Source organism: Colletes latitarsis, chromosome 8 (assembly GCF_051014445.1).
Source record: "Colletes latitarsis isolate SP2378_abdomen chromosome 8, iyColLati1, whole genome shotgun sequence".
NCBI classification, from domain to species: Eukaryota; Metazoa; Arthropoda; class Insecta; order Hymenoptera; family Colletidae; genus Colletes; species Colletes latitarsis.
The window spans coordinates 27,589,510-27,611,152 of record NC_135141.1 but is presented as its reverse complement, the minus strand read 5'-3'; the positions used below and the strand labels follow the sequence as shown (position 1 = coordinate 27,611,152).

Below are 21,643 nucleotides of genomic sequence, written 5' to 3'. Positions count from 1 at the left end.
AATGATATCATCCGGTAGGCAGACAGAAGGAAACGATGACAAAACCTATCAATTAGTCGGCGTCGTACGCACGCCACATCGCAACGCGTGCTCGTGCACATGCCTCAATAACGCGAAACTCCCACGCGCCGTTGTTGCGAAACTGCAACATCGAGAGGATAGAACCGGGTTAATGCAAAATTCGCCAAAGTCATTTTCCATGGCCTACTTCTCCGTTCGATTCTCTCGATCGGCCTTTCTCTCGTTTTTTAAACTGTAACGCATTCCCTTTCGCCGTACTGGAAACGTCGAGGACCTCGAGGGAACCTTGCACGCAGCACCCGAAAATCCGTCGTCGACTTCCTGTCCAGATTTCCCTCCATATTTATCCAGCGATGAACGAATCGCGATTTCGTCATCCTTCGAACGTGTCAGCTGACATTTACCGATGACTTAACCGAGCCATTTAATTATCATGCGATAGACGCTCGCCTTTATCAAGGATAACGATACAAATGGTAGGATAGAGCCTCTAGATCCATGGATTTCTTCTCACCCACGCTTTCTCCGTTTATGGAAGCTCGCGTTCCTCGATCGGCGCCGTGAAAGTTTTTATATTATAATTTGATATATCTTGTTTTGACGGCTTTTACGGTGCTGGAAGAAACGTACGAGAAAAAATGAATTAATACTTTTGTTCAACGCTGTATTCGTTTTTTGAAAGGAGAGGAACGTCCCACGCATCATAGATTAAAGAAGGATCGAAAGTAGCTCACGCTAGAAAACGTTCTTGCCTCTCCGAGTGATTTCTTTTATGCAAAGGAATTTTTGTTCCTAGTTTTTGTAATTGTTCGAACGTTTAACGTGAACGATTAAGCAATTTCCATCGTCGGGGGCAAAGTTTTCGAAACAGGTAGTTCGACGGCGTACCGATCTTTCCCGGGAGGCCGTAAATTTGAACGATTGAAGAGAGGATACAGTTAGACGTTTAATGAGAGACGTCGAGCTTGAAATAGAGCCCTAATTATTACGTTGGTCGTCCTCTCGCCGATGAAACCGCGTGACGCGAAGATGCATGCACACGTGCACGCCGCGTATGAATATTTATTAATCGTTGTGCTATTTTAACGGTAAAAATTGCGCGTCGCTGGAGCTTTCTCTCTTTAAACACGCATGTAGGTATCCGTTGCTGAAAGGAACACGCTCGATTAGCGTGGACGAAGGAGAAATGCAACGGCCTTGCATATATTAAAGACAAAATTTCGTGATCGCAATTAAAATCGGAATTTATGTAGTAAAAATAAGTGTTACGCCGATAAATCTTCGATTTTACAAGTATACTGAGATCTCGTATGCGATGAAAAATACCTTAAAAGAAACCTTTCGTCTACGAACTCTGATAAATTTTTGGACACTGGATAAATTAACGATATAAGAAAGGAGCGTAAACCTATCACGCTTAAATTTCGTTGCATTCGCGCTGTGTTTAATAACCGTGTAATGATAGTTCCGAAGCAATGACCCTGACATCTGCTAAGATTTGTCATAATCGTTGGTGTAATTTGTGTAATTTGCGGTATCTCCGCGCGAATTGCTTCCATTCCCGTGGCACCGGCCGCTTTGTGCTAATTAACGTAATTTCATAACGATCGTCAAACACAGAGGAAGCACAGGTCAACATCCTGGGGTTTAGGCGGACGTCTTGCATCTACTAGTTCGCATCCCGAGCATTAAAGCTTCCTCTCAATTGTACGTGCATCCTATTCGACCTACCGGCTATTAAAACGGACCATTAAATCGAGCTTTAAAAAAGGAACGTCCTAGTCATTATATTTTCTAATCGAGCTAATTGACTAGCCAAACTTAACGACGGAAATCCAATATTTGAGAGGATCTTTACGAATTTTAGAAAACGCAATCACGGTTCGCAATCCCTTTCGGTTGTTTCAAGCTTCTCTAAGACCGACGGTAAAAAATGTCTTGGATAAAGCATCTGGGGCCGCCATATTTGTACGTGAACGGCTCGCGTAAGTACGTTTTGCAAACTGAGCGTAGTTTTCTATTAAAAGAAGGAGGAAATCCCCAGGATGCTCGTGCGAGCCGTTTGTCTCGCGGTTCGCGGCGCGTTAGGAAGTTCCTATTCCGAGCACGATCCCCGACGTCCATCGTGGCTCGCCTGTGGCAACATCCGGCGTGAATCAACAAAGTATAAAACTCAACGAGAGTGGATTCGGGACTAAAACTTACGCCCACTACGAAGTAACGCGAGAGAGCGGCGAACGAGGCGAGACAGAATTATTCCGTTGCGAAGTGAAAGTTCTTTGGGTTACCGTAGCACAAACGAAACTGGCGTAACGCGCGTGGGCCTCTCATCGCCCATGCCCGACCATCAAATTAATTCCGACTCCTTTTCTTAACTCTTGCACGATCCCATCTTTATCCCCCGTATCGATCGCTCTACGTCCTAATCTCCTAATCGATGTTCAAACAATTTTTACGGACCCACAAAATCGTATATTGTTTCGTTTTCACTGGACTCGATAAGTAGGGAAATTGGATGCGGTGATAAATGGCCGCCATCTTGGTTCTCTTGATCGCAGCACTAGATCGATGCTCTAAATTTCTTAGATTCTTTTTTCTCTACGCCAGATGCATTCACTTTAAACTTTCCAAAAAATGTAAGTGAAAATAAATTGTGATCACGTTCGCGTGTATTTAATGTTTTCGGCGTATTTAATGTTATGCAACGCATTTTTACATTATTGCGAGTTACTGAAATCGAACATTTCTTACCGATATTAATATTTATTTGGATTTTATCTAATTCTTGGAGTATGAAGGCCTGAATAAAGTGCCGTTTTCATGATACATTACGAATTAAAAAGATATTATATTCAGTGATAGTCGACTTGATTTCTCCAGTCTGAAATATTTTATTCTACTTTCTGTACCGGCGTTACTTTTCTTCTTTATTCGCCGTTAAAATTGCTCTTTTGTTTCGAAAAAATTCAGTGAAAATATTCGATCGAAAACGCATCTTTTACAACCTAATCGCTACCCAGTTCACGAAACGTTACGTGGAACGTTGATTTGTATGCGCGCGAGGACTCAGGAAGCAGAAACAATATACGATTCCGTTTACTCGTCGATGGCTGGTGGAAATCCGGCCGAAGATCGCGAATCGTCGATTGTCGCCCTACGGAATAAATAAAATGCTAACAAAAATCGAACAGAATCGTGGAAAAAGGCCGCGAACCGAAACTCGCGCAGCCTTTGTTTAACGAGGTTTACGTCATCGCCGGAATGCTAATGAAACATTTATCTCCGCGTTGTACCAAGCGAATTAATTTCTCGGACAGCCTTGGACACAGAACGATGATCACTCTTCTTACAAAAAAATGTGTCATTGCAAATATATCTGGCTCATCTGAAAGAAATTACCCTGATCAGAAAAGATAATTTTTACCATTAATTGTCTCTGATTTTTTTTAGATTAATTAAAAGTAATTATACTCTATGTCGGAAGATTTTCACGTTCCATTAGTATTCCGGAAACGCATAACTGATAATAAAATTATAGGGGAATGGCTAATGTATTTCCCTCAACAGGAAATGTATATTGGTTACGTTACTTTCGATGATACACACCTGGCATGTCAAATACGCGGCTCGATCCATTTGATTCCGTAAAATTAAATATAATTCATAGGTATTTGCTGATTTTTTACCTTAAGAGGGTTGCGTAAAGAATCGAAACATCGTATGTTAATTAAATAAGCAGGAGGAGATCCTTGATCCCAGGTTATTCTTTCTCTTGAACTCGGTTATGCCTATCAAATTACGGAAGTATTGAAAATTACTAATTATACATTATTAGTTTTAAGATACTTCAGAATTTCAAATTACCAATTTCCATAAATGCTGTTTTCCCTTCATAAGAAATTTCCAATGGCCGATCTATATTCTTGAATACTCGAAGCTAATATTCTCGAAGGGCTCGTCTGAAAGAATTACGTTCTATAACGAATATTTATTTTTTGTAATATTAATTATTGTCATGTAATCATTAACACAGGTATACGAGAATACACATAAATTGCAATGATAATAAAATTAAAACATCGCAAAAGGAAACCTAGAATCATAATATAAAACCCACTACTTAGTTCTACATATATTATTTAAAAGTTTTAATTACACGACGTGTGTCTTCCGACATTTCTTTATGGTGTATTCTCTAATTGCTTCATTAAAATTATTGCTAAAGTAGCGCCCTGCGGTTTTATTTACGTTTTGAATAAATTATTTGCTTCCTGTTTGCAATCTGGTTTTTCAAAGCGATCCAAAACATTGCTGTAATACTATTTTTATGCTCGTACAGTTCTTGTACATTTTGTACTTGTACGTTTTAAAGGGAATTCTTCCAAACCCTATTTAAAATCTTAGAATCTCTTGGATCAAATGTATTTGTATCGAATGACACAAGCTTCGCGGTGGATCCGCCATTGCATATTTCACACGATTTCATTCAGAAACGAGGGAACTTATAACCAAACGTGGCGGAGTGCAGATGCGTGGATTGTAAAACGTAAATAAACCCGACGAAGAGAATCGAGCCGCGAAGCAGTGGCTCGTTCTGTGTACCTATGTGTACCGTTACGTTTCCCTCAGATTTTGCATCGAGTCTGCGGTGTTACGATCAAGAGACGCGTCGTAAAATGGCAGCCGCTTTGCAACGTCTAACAGTAAAGATCCCTCGTAACGCGATCAACCTATGGACGAAACCGTCGATCGAAATTCTCCCGGGTGCGTTCAACCCACCGCTCAACGGAGAACAATTACACCGGCCATGTTTCCCGAATGCCTCCCTTTCATTTTGGTCCATCGATCGCTGATCGTCCAGTGAGTTTGAACAATGCAAAATAAACATATCGTTGTAATTGCTAAGCTTCGACTATGTATTAATAGAGGAAGCTGTTAAGAATGGAAAACATTGTCCCATTCCTCGAAGGACAATTCCCAGGGTATCAGTGTCGACGATGATGGTTTCCGATTCCATCGAGCCGCGAGTTAAATCGAACGAGCACTCGATCATTTTCGATCGAGGCCAAAGACGCGAAACCTTGGCTCTCGTTCGCACGAAGTCTTCGCGTCCCGCGAATGCCATCTGGATTTTCCTCGCTCTTCTCGGGTCCCACGCGCGAATCCGCGGATTCCTTTCGCATCGCCAACGCACTAATTCACCTCACGTCGCCGCCTGTCGTTCTAAAGATGGTGTTTCGCGTCGAACACGCGTCGTTTATCATCAGCGTCGAAGCTATACTTATCGGGGCCGCGAGCTAACTACGAGATGCGCTCGAAAAGTTCCGCAAGCATTTTCGCATATCGCTTATTCGAAAGATCTACGTCTCGACGACTTCAAAATACAACAGAGCCCCGATTATCCGGCTCCCGGTTATCCGGAACATCCGAATAACCGGCATATTTACCGCGATTATTCTTCGATAGGTGGACAAATTTTCGTCGGAATTAAAAAATTTCAAATCGTTCTAAAAAAATTATTTCTAGTTGCAGGGGTCAGTTACAATCATTTTTGGTGAATACACATCCCCCCAAAATCCTATCTACCTTGAAACCTCAAAGTCTCAGACCCTTTCTGTACCAGCCTGAATCGAACAGTAGTTAAATAATAAGCGCAGAGTTTGCATGCGTGCATCGTATCCCCAATCTCTTCCGCGATGTTAATTCACGAAGAGAGGAGAGCTTCACACTCTGATTCCCCTCGGGATAGTAAGATTTCTATCGAGCTGGTATGGAGGAGCTGCCTAACACGTACATACCTTCTCAATTTCTTGGTTATTACCGAATACAGGCACGATCTACTCCTAAGTACAGATTGTTTCAGAGATACACTCTAAAATTGCATCGAGGAAGCTAACTTATATTAAAGGGTTGATATAAAGTAGGAAATATTACGTGATAATCGCGTCAGAGTGCGACGTGGATGTTCAACTTGAATTTTCGACAATCGTCGCGATGGGTGGAAATGAAAGATGCAGTCCGAGCGTTTAGTCGATTAGATTACTCGCTTTACGATCCCTGTCTCGAAACGATGGAACACCGCGGTGCATAATCCTCAAACTTATCAGCCATGAGAGCCGTTCGCCGGTACTCGAAGTCGCGGAACGTTAATTACCGAAGCGTCGTAAAACATCAATTATCACCGTCGCCGGGTAGTTTGAAACGCCATGACGAAATTCCTGACGAGTCGCCATCGCGATGGAGACGTCCCGCATAATATTCGATGATCGAATCGTATCGTTAACGTTTATTCTCCCCCTCGAGTTACCGGTTTATTGCCGCCATGTTCAGCGTTAGGGTACCCCACACACGGATAATACCATTGTACAACTACAATATTTCTCCGTCGAGCGTGTCAGATAGCTGAGATTCGCAATAAGGCATCTCTCGACAGCTATTTTTTATATGCTTCCTCTAAGTGCATTGTTCTCTCGTTTTTGTTTGGCAATTAAAATAAATATGCATTCTGCAGATAAAAGTATTAAAACGTGACCATTGGAAACGTAAAACTTTACGAGGCAATTCATATTTTACATTATGATATTGCTTTATTCCATCAGGCTCGAACGTTCAAATATTACCGCTTTACGTTTTCTATTAAATTTTTAAGCTGTACAACGGTTATACCTGTGCAATTGATTTAAAAAAGATCGATTAACTAGAAGAAAAGTGAATATAATATCGTACGAGGCTCGGAATTAACTTGCTTACTCGAATACACAGAATTATACAATACGTTTCACCTGAATCCTCTGGGTAATGAATTTATGTAAAAATATATTTTCTTAAGCAACGAGTAATGGGTTCACGTGTCTTTAAAACAATCTATCCTCAAAAAACATTTCCTGTAGCCACGAAATGTTGCGTGATCAACAGTCGTTCGTTAGTCTCGCACAACAGTCGATGTTTGTTGTTGTAAAAGTTACCATTTTCAATAGAGCATCGAAATGTACGGTATTCGTGTTTAGGAAATTTGTATACTTATTAAGATTACCGATTCTTAACTCGGGTAAAAGTTTCTCATGACTGAATCACAGAGGACCGACTACGCGTCTTTTTAATTTTTTTGACAACGCGACTCGTTTCTATACGAATTAAAATTACGGAGTCTCGTTTCTCTCCTGAATTTTCAATATTATTTTAACAATATTTATCGCGCACGGGTGCCTTTAGACGACCTCTTTGACGATCGTGCGATTCCCCATATTTAACGTAACGATTTCCTCGCGTGGGTCCGCGAGCAATTTTTTCCCACGCGAGATCTCGCTAACGGTAAGGTGTTCTGGTTGTTCCGTGGGAATTTCCGCGACAAAAAACGGAACTGACGAAAGAAAAATCGAAGTATCGCGAGACCAAGAATTTCTAGATTAAATCCAGGGCTTCTGGGGATACGAGAAGGGTTTTAATTCAACGATGTTTTAGAGTTTCGTGAAACGGGGCTCCGTGAAACGTTAATTCGTGGCTGCGCGAGACGAGTGTTCTCAAGGATCGCGTTTCCTTTTCTTCTAGTTTTCCTCGTGCACGTTTCGCTCCCTCCACGACGAGGATTTTTCCACGTCTGCATGCGCAATGAGCTAACGGACGGTTTCCCTAAATATGGAAAGACTGGTGACATGCTCGTAATGGTCTACGACATTGCACGCGCTGTCTGTTGCAAGCATTGAACTCTCCGTGCCGCGCGGCGTCCCATTATGGCGCAGACTCGGTAAACGTGTCACCGGTTATTCGCGTAACAGGCGCAACGAGTTTCATTACCGCGTAACGAGCACGCGAGTTTTATCGTAACGGTAATGCCGCGATAAATTATCGAACGGCACGAGAGATCGTCGCGCTCGATTTCGCGCGAAGACGGTCGCGTTCCGTCGATCCCTGAAAAATACGCTATTTATAGGACGTCGTTTGTCAAACCGTCGAACGTCGCGACGCGTACGGAATCGCGAATTGAAATTGCTGGCGTGGATACGCGCGAGCAACGACCAGCGCGAAACAAAGTGCCGGATAATAACTCGATGGACCACTTAGGGTACGCGGCCGACGTGGAAACGTCGGCGTTTATTATCGGTTTTGAAGAACCGCGTACGCACGCCTGGATGACTACTGCAAAACGGTAAATTACAGCAATTTTCCTGATCGCCGTCTAACACGTGTTGCCGATTGTTAAGCGGACAAATTGATCGTTGCGAAAATTCACCGTTCTAACGTTTCTCGCGCCGCTGGCTGTCTTCGTTCTTTTTCGTTTCTTTTTTTTTTTCCTCCTCATTGTAAAGCGCGCTTCGTACGAACGGGAAACAGATTGCCGGATAAACGGGAATTATCCGGCAACTATCTTCCATCGATTCCCTTCGGACAACACGCTTTTAACCGTGCTATTAGGGTCAACCGATCCGCGCCATCGAACTAAACGTTAACTTTGCCTCGCGAACAAATGATTCACGGAGAACGTCACCTGAATCGCAAGATTCGCTGACGTAACGAGCTCTAGTTTTACACCTGCGGTGTTTCCAAACGCACGAGCCGGGGACTTATTGAATTTTCATTCGTATGTTGATTACAATTTCTGATGTTTCTCTGTCCGAATATTGTGACGCCTTCTATATATAAACGAGAATGAATATTCAAGTTGAAAACAACATTCGCGAACGACGAGCAGTGAAAGTTTCCGCCATGAAACGAGAACCGAAAACACTGAGCTGACATTTACAATCTAATAAATATTCTACGTTTGCATACGAGTTTCAACCGTGTTCCAGGACCGATCCCGACGCGTAATTAATTGGTCGATCGTAAACGTTGGGAAAGGTCTGAGATCTACCTGCGTCCGTAAAGTTTAGGCGTTCTAGAATTCGCGTGACCTTGACTGCTTCCCTTTAACTCATTTTGCTCGTATAACATTTCGTCATCGACTAATCGAGTCGTATTTATAGCACAGTCGCGAGGGCAACCTGTAATTTCCCGCGCGATCGAAGCGCGAAATCTTCGATCCTCTGTTTGGGACTGACCGATCTCGCAATTTCGAGGTCCTTTATCATTGTTATTTCCCATCCCCATTATCCCATTATCCCCAAAAAAGTCTCAAACTAACAACTACGTTCCTAAACGTACCATGCGTTGCTCTTTACGTTTCACCTGGTTTTCTTTTCGCGAGAGGCGCCAAAAGTATTTCATCTCGACGCAGTGAATTCCTTGACCATTTTCCGATTCGAGAAAGACAAGGTGAACAGAGATCGATCGATTGGTTGCGTTCGTCGCGAAAGAGACGGCGGAAGGAAACGGCGATGTCTCGTACCACGTAATGACTCTCATTATCGGAGCCGCTGCGCGTTCGCTCAATGAAATAATAAAATCGTCGCGGTAATGACAGCCTCGTGTCTCATCGTACGTGTCAGCGCGCGTAACGGAACCGCGGAAGGGACTCGAAAAGTAATTTGCACCGACGACCCATGACACTCGGCGTCCCGAGGCTCGAATAATTGCATCGTAACCGTTAAAGGGTGGAAGGTCGCCGAGCGTCAGGGATATCTCGCGGCGTGGACGACGCATAAGAAAACATTATTAGCGGAAATTGCATCGGTGCCACGTGAATCGAGCTGCCTCGCAGCGAACCGAGTCCCGGGGAATTTATCACGACCGTTTATCGTAAACAATCAATCGTCGCGTAAATAGATACGCTCTCGGTGCCCCGAACGGTTCTAATTTACACTGCGTGGATGATCGAAGTTTCTGCTAACATCTTCCGGCACCAGAAACTAGAAACTCAGAAAACTGGAATCTCTGTTCGCCGTCGATTACAGTGAAAAATGAACTCGGATTCTTCACACGTTTTAACGATTATTAGCGTAACTGTAAAGTGGACGTCGGCTCTAAATAACCGAGGTGAAACGTAAAGAATCGAAGATTTAATCGTAACTTAAATACACGCTGAATTTCGAGAAATATCAAGAACTCCATCTCTCTGCCGAAAGGTTCTGACTATTAATATTTTGCTTATAATTTTCGTTCACGTTAACAACTTCTTCCAACTCTATGGGAAGGAAAAGAGCACTTTTCTGCGTGCCTGAAATAATTGTACAGCGAGCGGCCAGAACTTTCCGGTAGACCTAATATCGTAGACACTTACGCAAGTGTTGGTTACACGATGAAAAGTAACAACTGGAAAACACGCGTCGATACTACGGTAAACTAGATACACGGTAGTAGCGTACGGTTAGTGGAAAAATTATAATAAAGAAATATCCCTTGCGATGCTCTAAGTTATACAGAACATAAAACTGGTAGAATGATTCCACGATATGATCGTTTTTCTCCTTGGAGGATGCCCAAGGCTGTCATTGGAACCAGGTACCGTACTCTTTGACATATAAGAATACTGCGTTTTTTGCATGTTTAATCCTCATGATTTATACAAGTTCCTGTTATTTTCTTGAATCGTATTTAAACACGTCTTGTCATCTATTCAAATGTATAGTAAACAGTAATTTGTAACGAACAACTCTGCGGATAAAATATTTGACTGAACAGAAATTATTCGTGAAATCATCCTAGACCAATATTTATTCGAAGACCGCGACTAATGGGCAGCTCTAGAACCATTATTGAACAAGAGATTCGATTCTGTAAACAGAGATCCACGGCCTTGCCATACTGTCTCCGTGTTTGCATTTGCAATGCGATTTACGTAACGTGTCTGACACCTCTCCAGCGATTTTACGCAATCGTCCGCGAGTTTTATTACAAGACAGGTTCGCGAAGACGCGTTTAATTCGTCATAGCAACGGTACAAATCGAGATTCTCCTTGTACGGACCGCTAATCGCGTTTGTAATTCCGTTTTCCACTCGTTTCCCTTCCGCTAAACGACGTCGACCGTCGTCCCTACCTCGGCCTCGACGATATTTGCATGCCTGCGATCAGAATTTGAATAACAGGTTGCCGCGAATTCGCACACGGGTTTACAGTTAGGCGAACGTCGTGCTAGAAATTAGTCGTGCGTCGGGCATCGGCTCCGGGACTCATAGAAAACCTATTATTTGTATGCTAATTTCGCGGGAGGATACGTTTTTACGACGTGCAAACGCAAATTTGCGCGTTGCAATTAAGTTGACGAAGACGTTGCTCGTTCATATTTACATTGTGACTCGTGAATCGCGGGAAAAAATCGTTACAACTAATTGCATCGACGATTCGTTACGCGCGAGATTACGCGGATAACAAATTACGGCTCCGCGCGATGGAAAACTCGTCAGAGATCTTAAGTGCATATAGATTATTAAAAATATTAGACGCGTACTTTTCGAAACAGAGTGGATTTATGGGGTACCTCGTGGTTGAATTTCATTTGGAACGCAACGAGTAGATCCGTTAAATAAATAAATAAAAATGGGCGTAGTCGCAGTCGAGCGAGTTCTCGCAAGAAAAGCAAAAGTGACATTCCCGGGCGTGCCATCCGGACAGCCCTTGTTGGAAACTGTGGAATCACCGGGTCGTGTTTCGTTTCGCATCGAGAGACATGGAGAAAACACGGGGCATCGATATTATTAATTTGCCCCTGTTATTAACTGCGCATCGATCCTGTACAGGTGCACCACCTCGATTACAAACCACTTTGCTGGAAGATACGTGACGATATCCCCCTTCGAGGAAGCCAATGACCGTGACATCCTGACCCACGGAGTTATTCAGCGACGTACGATCGCTACCATGGATCTAAAGGAGCGACGAAAGAATACGAACGCGATCTGCTGCCGAGCAGAATCATTCGCGATGATGGACGCGCTGAATATTATGATAATCTGTCGTTTACTGAAATTCTAACGATTCGATCGAGCTTCACTGGGTCTGAGCCTTCTTTCCCCGGACTTGGATTCAGTTAATAAAACGTGTACATGACATGGAGAACTCTACTAGGCTGGCTATGGAACGGAAGTGTCGAGGCGTTAGTGGAACATCGGAAAGGTTTATTCCGCGTTGCTTCCTCCTCGGAGAAGCGTAGCTCGGAGCGAAAGCAGCGAGAGAATCACGACGAGGGAAACGTCGTAGCCACGTAACGGGCTTGATACGAAAGCGATTCCCGGAGACAAAGGAAAACGTGTAGCTACACGCCCGGTTAAAAGGAGCGACCTCCTTGAGAACGGTCCTTGACTCGTAGAGACGGCCAAGATAAGAAAGAGAAGCGGCCGCGGGTAGTCGTAGAAGTAGAAGAAGAGGAAGAAGAGGACGCCGTGGAAGAAGAAGAAGAGAATGGCAGAAGACGAACAAGTAGAAGCAGAGGGGAGGGAGAGACCCGGAGGCGAGTAATGGCGCCTACACTCGGTGGCCGCGAAAGGTCGAAGAATATTCTGCTTCCGAGGAGCTCGATACACGAGCACCGGGAATACACGGGCTGCAAGAAGAGATGAAAGAGGGACAAAGAGGAGGGGGGTAGAGAAAGACCGCGGAGGAAAATGTATCCAACCGAGCGCAGGGGATACCAAGTCGGTCGTTTCTCTTCTTCTCCCACGGATTTCCTTGCTCTAATGCGGTTAATTAAACAACCAACACAAAACGATATTCCTGGAACGAGATCGTGGAGCCTTGGAACGAAATCGAGGGTGGACGAGTGCCAGTAAACGCTACTGGACAGCTTCACTGTACTTTTATGCTAACGCATGCCATTGGATACGGTTTGAAAATAATTGCAAATTGTTTGAACGATGGATGATTTGACAAAATAGGTGTAGAACGTTTTGTTCTTGAAAGAATATTTTTACTGGTCAGAGGAGAGCATCATTAATCAATCTGAGGAGCGCGATTAACCTGATGAACCTGAGGCATTAACCAATATGATTGAAGATTGCCTAGGTACCCCTGAACCGAACTTGAATGCACTTATCGTTATTAGATCGATCCCAAAGCGTCCATTACTATTTGTATCGTTTGTTAATTAGTTGAAGACGTATCGCAAATACCCAGGTTTCTACCAATAAACCAATGGAATTCTCGTACAGGATTCGAACATACTCCACGAAGGTTAATACCACTTGCCTCGCTTTATCGATATTATTGATCCCCGAAGTGGATTCCTCGAGGTTCAAGGACCCCCGACTAGTCTAATACGATTCACCGCCATTCTGTAATCCTGCTCTCGGCTATATCGTACCCGAGGTCGTGAACCGAATATGCAAATAAGCGGAGGCGAACGAAATTGATAATTTCGATTAAAAGCCTGGAATACGTTCCTATCTATTTTTTTGCGACTCCAATTTGCTGATTTAATTCCATTTACCATTTAACTTCAGAAAACGACGAAGTTGCAAACGATCCTACCTTTCGACAATGTCGAGGATGACTAATTCGAGCGCGTACACCGCGTTATAAATCGACGGACGTTGAAGCGTCGAATTAATAGCCTGAGCGTTCGAATAAATATTTGTATAAAATGATTTTTTCCGCGTTTGATTATCGATCACCGGTCGTCGACGTTTCTTTGCGCCCCGAGATGACCTACATACCGTCGAAAATATGATTTCCGAAGATCCATAAAAACGTTCGCGCCATAAATTGCAAGGGGAGTCTTTCGAAAATTAACGATTCGATCCGGGCGATGCGGTCTAATGTACGCGGACGTTCCCTGCGCCTTCCACGTCCGGAATGATACCTGCGGGCATACGATGCAGAAGGTCGCGAGGTGTACTCATTCGTGACCAGAAAAATTTCTCGAAGGGAAAACCTGGAGGAGGCCGGAGAAAGATCAGAGTCGACGCGCATACACGCACAGGTACGCGCAGAGGCGAGTTGAGTACGGACACGCTCGTTTATGCACGTGCACACACTAGGAGATACACTCTCTCCTCCTTTCTCTCTCGTAGATATCGTCGACGGAAGAAGAGAGAAGGCGCATGTGGCGTCTCAGGAACGAAGGATGCCTATAATCGGCAATGGACGACCGCACCTCGCCACTTTCGCGTTGCTTGACGTGGATACCGGTCTAACCGATCGACCGGTTAATCATCGTCGTCGTCTTCTCGTGGATTCTATCTCGCGCACTCACCTCTGCACGCACGCTCGTATTTATTATACGGTAGCAGGCCCGGGGATTTCGTGCGGCCCCGGGAACCGGCCCCTAAATTAATTAACCAAAGGGATAATCGTTTCGACGCTAATGGGTGTCTTTAACGGGGAAAAAAAGGATTCGCCTCCTTTCAATTAGACCGACCGAGGACAATGGAAAATTGATGGTACAACGACGTAAAAGAACAACAGTCCTCTTAAGAATCTTAATGCATCGAGCGTACTACCGTGTAAGAGTACAGATTAGACTTTGTAACATCGACAAACGATAGAAAAAGACCTCCATTGGCAAATAGGGATTCTGCGCCGATTTACATTTTAATTAGCTGCTCATTTTCTAGGAACATTTCAATCTAGATGGACTGCTATAAATAAAGAGCGTTTATAGCAACGTCTACTAATGTATAAAACATTAACAAAGACTTTCACGTTTGCACGAATTGACTACTCGCTGACGTTCTCTTTTATTTATTTGCATGCTCGCTGAGTTAATGGTTCTCATCAACCTTAAATACGATAAGTAATATTCTCGGAACGTATCGCAAGAAGACGCGGTACGTTTTAAAAATTCTCGATGTTTCTACGATCAAACCGGGGGGTTCGATTACGATTTCCGGTTCGAGAAAACCATCCGAACATGCAAATTCACACAATTGGGTAGATTAAAACGAGGCCAGACTTACGATCGACTATGAAAACACACCCTGCGCGCGTTTACTTTCCGTTTTTCTCAAGATCGAGATCCGCGGATCTCTCTGATAATTACTCCGCGGATGGATCATTATCTAAATAACACGAGGATGAAGCACAATATAACTATGACTAAGTTGTAATCGCAATTATATTCTTTATTATTATTACTTTCCCATCGCGAGCCGATTAACCATTCTTCCCGATGTCTTTGAATATTCTACCGGTAATTTTGCTTATCCATCGATCATTTTCTAAGATCGTCCTAGAAGAGCGACTCTCAATTTTTATGTAACCAGAAAACCAACGAGCGAACGAGGGAAATTAATTAAATTATAGAAGAGACAAGCGTCTCGAGAAGATGTTAAGAACCATGATTCGAGAAAAATGGAGGATCGTCGAAGGTCATGGCCACGTTGTCGCTGGTTGCGACCGGAACCTCTTCCCGACTTATCGAGGAACAAAGATTAAAGCGCGGGGTTCTGAAACGGTTGATTTTTCAACGGACTGAACGAAGAATACGCGTTTCGTCGTTGCAACCGATCTACGGGCGTGCATTTGCGTTTGTAATAGAGAAGCGCGGCTAAGATGCAATTGGGCCGAGGAAACCGCCGCTAGGATGCATAATTGAATGAAGTCCAAGTTAAATATTACTTGCGAAACTCATAAATATGCAAAGATTATATAGGGAGCCGGAGCGATCTCCGGTTTTCAGGCTTTTCTTCCTCGAGCGTGCTGGTAAAAACCGAGCTCTACGGCCTCAGCTGTAAGCGCGAACGATCATGTCTACCGAGCACGGTGGAAGCTTACTTTTAGCGGACCATGGGTGCCCATGGAACGTCGTCATAATTTAATTAGGCTCTTTGTATCTACCAATGAACGCCTAAGCACGCTTGAAGTCGAAACTGCCTTGGAACGTGTTCGTTATCAGCTTTGACAGAGATAAGTAATTCTGGTTCCGTCATGAATCGCAGAAAAACACGTAAATACAGAATCGTCGATGACCAATTAGCGAGGAACACGCGAGTTTACTTGTAAGATACGAGAACTAAAAGCGAAGTTTCGATAAAAAATTGTACAATTTAGTGATAAAAGGTTTCACTGCTTTTGCGATTAGCTGTTACAATATATCGAGCAATCGATCGAGGTAAATGAGAAGAATCAGTCGATTAATGTTCCGGGATCCGTTCTGGATTATTCGGAATGCAACTCGACGAGCAATAGCGCCTACGAGCATGCTGAAACGCAGGTTTCCGTAATCGCCGAGATTGAATCGTTTCCTGCACGGACGCATAGAAATGAATGAAAAAGGACAGTCATCGGTTTGAGGAGCGTACAGGCTGTAACGACACGGGGACACGCGACAGAAAATTGTTGGTTTCGAATCAGGATCTAATTGCGCTTCCTTAATTATCGAGAGATTTCCTCTGCGAAATGCGCTTCCTACACTCGTTTCGAATAATGGAATTTATCGTGAGGACGATAGAATTGGGGTGAAAGACCCTAACGAACCAGTGCCTAAAATTTTTTCGAGAGTTTCTTCGGAATAATTAAACGACGACAAAGGACAGTTCTTCGCGTAACGCTTATTAATTATTTCCAGCAGAGACAGTCGGCGGATGCGACCGCTGGAACGCGTCTGAACCGTGCTTCGTGTGCGATACACATTTCGTTGCGCAACCGATATGGCTGTCAACGCGAAGTTCAAACGAGGTCACAGACAATGGACGAACGATATTTGTTCCGTTCGCGAAATCAAACGTTAGGAACGATATCTTATACGAACTAACTTAATCAGAAAATAGCTAATCATCGAAACGATCATCGAGCAACTGTTTCTAACCGATGACAAAGACGTCAACTTGTCATTTGGACGTTCGTGTCTCTATTTATCGAGCAGCCCTCCTATTTGGATCACGCGACGTCGGATCGCGCGCGATTGAGCAAGGTGCCGGCCCACAATCCTCTCGTTTGCCCACGCATTCGCCTCAATTTCCATCGTTTCGATTCGTAATCGAGAAAATTACGGGCCCGTGCACCGCGACCTCGACAATGCCTTTCGCTATCGGTCCGGCATTGTACGGAGTTTCGATCGGTGACACAAGAAACGCCCGACGTTGGAAAGTGCCAGGGAATATCGCGTTTTACGTGCACGCTCGAGCAAGTAAGAAACAGAGTATCAACGAGTGTCGATTAGGATACGGTGAACGCGTAATAGCTGTTCGAACGGACGCGGTGGACTTAAAATTGCGATACGCGATACCGGATCTATCGGCGAACAAAATTTTCCACAGTTCCAACAATCTTCTCTAGCGTTGTTACAAATGATGTAAACGAGTTTAATTTTTCAATTTAAAATATCGATCTTTAACGGCAGTTCGTTGCGTCCCACCGTGCGTCTCGCTGGTGATTTCAACGCGTGGCAGTAGTCAACGAGTTCGATGCGTTAGGTGTACTCTATATTTAACTATGAATCTTCTGTCCTGTTCCCACAGGTATTGATTCTACCAGTTTAGAGGACAATAAGACCCCTAAACGAATCCTAGGTCCCTGAATTCGAGGTCAACCGTGCTCATCTACACAACTGCTCCGGTGGAATTCCAGGAAACGTATTCCAGTAACCGATTTTTAGCTAGTCGCGAACCGTGCTGGAGTACGGGCCAGAAGCAAACGATCGCGTAATGTATTCAGAATACATTTGCAAGATAATGGACTCTCTCGGTAGCGTTCCGAAGGCGTCGTTCGTAAAAATCTCGCGTCGCAGATGCAACCGTGAATACTGCGAAAGCGCGAACGAATGGCCCACGATCGTCTCAACGATACTTCCATAAATTTCGATGACATTGCTTTTGGGTACGTCGTTTCCAAGAGTTCGCGCTTCCGTTCTATATGTATTTAGTTCTTAGCGAGCGTCGACCAATATTGGTAATCGCGTCTTGGCCCATCGAGAAGCTAATTACGCTCGAAGTTTGGCAAAATTTATTCATAATCGACGAATACAAATTCAAAATACGTCTAACTAGCTTTTGCCGGACGCTTCTCGCTCGCCTCGGCGTCCGCGTTTAATGGATTCTGATTTACGAGTGGATTTACAAGCGAAACACAAACGAATCTCGCATTTGCATTCGTTAGTCATGAATAAAATTTAACCGAATGCGCTTCGAGGGGCCCTTTTATTATTATGGAAATATATTTATAGTTCCATTATCCTCTTCCTGTTGGTTTGGTCCTCGATGCACCTCGGGGTTATAGATTCGCGACGTTGCAATTATTTACTCGTGCGGTCGATGAAGCCTCTTTGTGTTTCTAGTATCGCTCTTCGTATTTCTTTTACTTGCATGCATGCAAAGCTAGAAAATTGTATTATATTTTTCATTCAGAATAAATAAGCAAATATCGAGCTTAAAATAGAATCGGTTATTTGCATAAACACGTCTCAAGAGGAAACTTTTTGTTTCTGATTAGTAATTGAATTAAAAAATGGTGAAATAATTTCATGGTAGATCAGTATTGATCATCAACATAGAGGCTGGAGTTTTAATAGATAACTAAAAACAGCATGGTACGTTCCCCCAATATCTTCTCTATTAATCGCGTGACTGGAGAACCGTGTTTTTGCAAACGACATGATAATTTCTAGCAGGATCGCGACGACAGGAACTGAACGTCGATCCCCCTTGATCATCAATATTTTTATATTCCTAACAGGGCTTACGCAATGCCCCGGCGGTAGTTCGTTGGTAAAAATAGGTACTTGCGTTACATCCAGAGGCGGTGACGCCGTCCAAGTCCATAAAAGCACACCAAAGGATCACTCCTCGTCACTGTCGCGTATCCTTTTTTATATTACATAGAACTGCTCACTCACTCGCGTCGGACTGGCTACACTCCCGACCCGTTTTTATCGAGCCGCTTGTCGCACGCTTAATCGTCCTAGGATCCTTCTTTTGCACATCCTCGAGATCGAAGTCTCTCGCGAAAGCACGCACACTGCCGCTGGGAAAACCGGATTCGAGCCAGCGAACTCCTATACTTGTCACAGAAAGTGTCCCCCGCTCGAAATCACTGCACCAGCGGATCACGTACGCCCGCGGTGATATTCTCGTGCTGCCTTTGCGAGACGATCGAGAAACGTCGATTTTCTCGATTTTCGTCGTCCTCGAGCCGTTCCTCGAAAGAAACTTTCATTTCTGGGGGCAAAAACGCGAAGGATCCAACGATCCGTCGGTCCACAAATTATTTTCCATAGGCGGAAGGCGACGAGAACCGATCTCTAATTTATCAACGCTCTAGAATGTTCGATCATTTAAGAACACGCAATTCCCAAGGTCGGAAAAGCGACTTTTAATCGATTAGATAATGGCGGTGACGGAACGATTGTTATTGGATTTCTTCCGCTCATAGATCATCGATGATAAACTCGTGACGTAATTTTTAATGGAATCGTCGTTAAACTCGGGACGCTTTCGCGGGGAAACGACTACCTTTTGCGGAAGGCATACCTTTTTTAAAGTGGTTAACGCTGACGACAACCGGAAACGGCCCCCAAAAAAAGATGCAACCGAATCGAAAGGTCGTCGAACGCGCGTCGAACGATCCGACGTAAGAAACGGCTATTAATGCAACGGAAAAATTCCGGAGAAATGAAAACGGGAGATTCGTTTTAGTGCGCAAAAACGCAAACGGCTCGCGTTACGCCCAGGTAGTCGCATAATTTCTGATCAGGCGGCTCGCGCGACTCACGCACATCCTTGACACCATCTGCCTAAAGGATGTGCTAAAGGTCGAAACTATCGGGCGTTCTGACATAACGGTGATTCGATTTCGCGATCAAGGCGCCCACCGCGGTCGTTTCCACGCGCGTTTTCATTTCTCCCCCGAAATTGTAAGGTCAAGTTCGCGCGGGAACTCTACTGTTCAAAAATTGATAAACGACGCTCTCGGAACGCAAGAGACGTATTCAAGTGTTTTCACAAAAGTGTTATGCTTCTGGCAGAAGATCGAGGACTTTTGAAGACCCATTATTAATTCAAGGTTGGAGGATGAAGAGCGTGAGAGTTTTCCATCGAGCCGAACGGGAATAAAATTCCTCGGAACGAAGGGACGACCATTACGGAGAACCCCGAGAGTCTTCGTTATCGCGTTAATTATCCCGCGTTTCGGATTATCCTTCAACGAGATTCGATCCGCGAGCGAACCGGAGCCGTATGATAGGCACTCGCGGATATTCTCCGGGGCGACCTTGACTTTAGAAGAAGCTAAACCCGTTCAGCGTCGAAACCCGAGGAGAGCTCCCGCGGTGGAATCCGTTCTTATTTTATCACGAGGCTGGTTCGCGATGCAACGAACGGAGAAAACCGTCGCTGGACATCGACAATGTCCGCCGTGACCCGGTCCCCCGTTCGCCAAATCGAGGAGCAATGGCGAATGACGGGGACCACCGTGTGGACCAGCGCGGAGAACGGTAACGATCACGATCGATCGACGGGGAACAGTTAAAATCGAGGCGAAGCTTCGAATCCCTGAAGCAGACGGTTCCTCGAGCACACTTACCCGTCCCCATGGCTGACAGCAGCCTCCTTCAGCCACGATGCCTCCCTGTATGCGTAGTCCAATGTTGGCTGGTTTCGCTGGTCGGTCAACGGTGAAAAAGAAAAAAATAAATAAACAACTGAACCACCTCTCGGCGAAGACGTCGTGAAAAGGACGAACTCCTCGTCCAGCCGGGAGACCGCGGACGAACTGGTGGCTGGCGAAGACTTTTGGTGAGACTTCGACGTGAGACAACGGCGACGTCATCGCCGGCCTGGTGTCTCATTGGCCGACGATCCTTCTCTTCGCTCGACTGGCCTCTCTCTTTTCGCTGCTCTCCTCCCCCCCCCCCCTACCCTCTCTACCCCGTACCCTCTCCTTTTCCTTCTACGAACTCCTCTCTCGCTGCTCTTGCCAACGATTTCCCCTACACTCGCCCCCTCGCACGCGGACCACCGTGTCTCTGTTTCTCACCTGGCTGGACGGGATCGCTCTTACCTGCTCGTGCTCACTCCCACGGCGGACCCGGAGTCGCGCGGAGCCGCTCGAACGGCGCGCGAACTCGGAGAGCTCGACGCCTGGAACCAATCTCCCTCGCTGTTCGCGGCCGTGTGCGAAAGCCTCTATATGGCATGTATACCGGCTCCGCGGAGATAGCTGTGGATTAAGTATCTTAGAGGACAGATGATCCTGTTGCTAGAGGTCAATCGAACCATGCTACGGGGTCTTTTGGAATTTCCCGGGGTCTTCAACGTCGCGTTCGCCAAAGTTCACCGACGACCAGCGGATGGAAATGGTATCCAAGCAGCAGCGCCTGTGCTCGGTGATGCATTATCCAAGCCAACGTTTTGTCGACCCTCCGGACCTCGTAGCGTGCCTAAATTAATAAAATTTTATTTTAAAAAGCATTCGATTCGATGGATGCATGCAACATATTATATAACCAAATCTTGCTGATAAGCCACATAGCTGGTATACCACGGTAGCAGGAAATATTCGAACAATTTCTTTTCAATCCCGAAAAGAATATTACGATTTAAACAATGGATGAATACCGATACATTTTTCTTGTCGTCCGGCGGAATCAGCATAGGGCTCGCGAACGCGGCGAGCACTTGAGTACGCGTTTGAAATTCCTGTCGACGCGATCCATCGGCGTGCATCGTTCGGTCGCGCCACGGGTTTTTCTTCCGGTCGCGAGATCGCAAATCAACGTGGACGTCGAACGAGCCGCGTTCCCGGTGACGCGGCGCGTTTCTACGCTGTCTCTATGAATCGACGCTGCTGCGGCAGGCCGTAGATTAAGCGTAATGGTG

General features: G+C 44.9%; 1 protein-coding gene across 1 annotated transcript in view; it reads right to left on the bottom strand.

The window, feature by feature from the left end:
* Dpy (fibrillin-like protein dumpy) overlaps positions 1-20,667 on the bottom strand; it is a 106,211-nt gene extending 85,544 nt beyond the window's left edge. Inside the window, 1 exon segment of the mRNA XM_076771092.1 lies at positions 20,349-20,667. Coding sequence (XP_076627207.1) covers positions 20,349-20,358 — 10 coding nt within the window. The 5' untranslated portion in view covers positions 20,359-20,667.
* Positions 20,668-21,643: the final 976 nt, after the last annotated feature.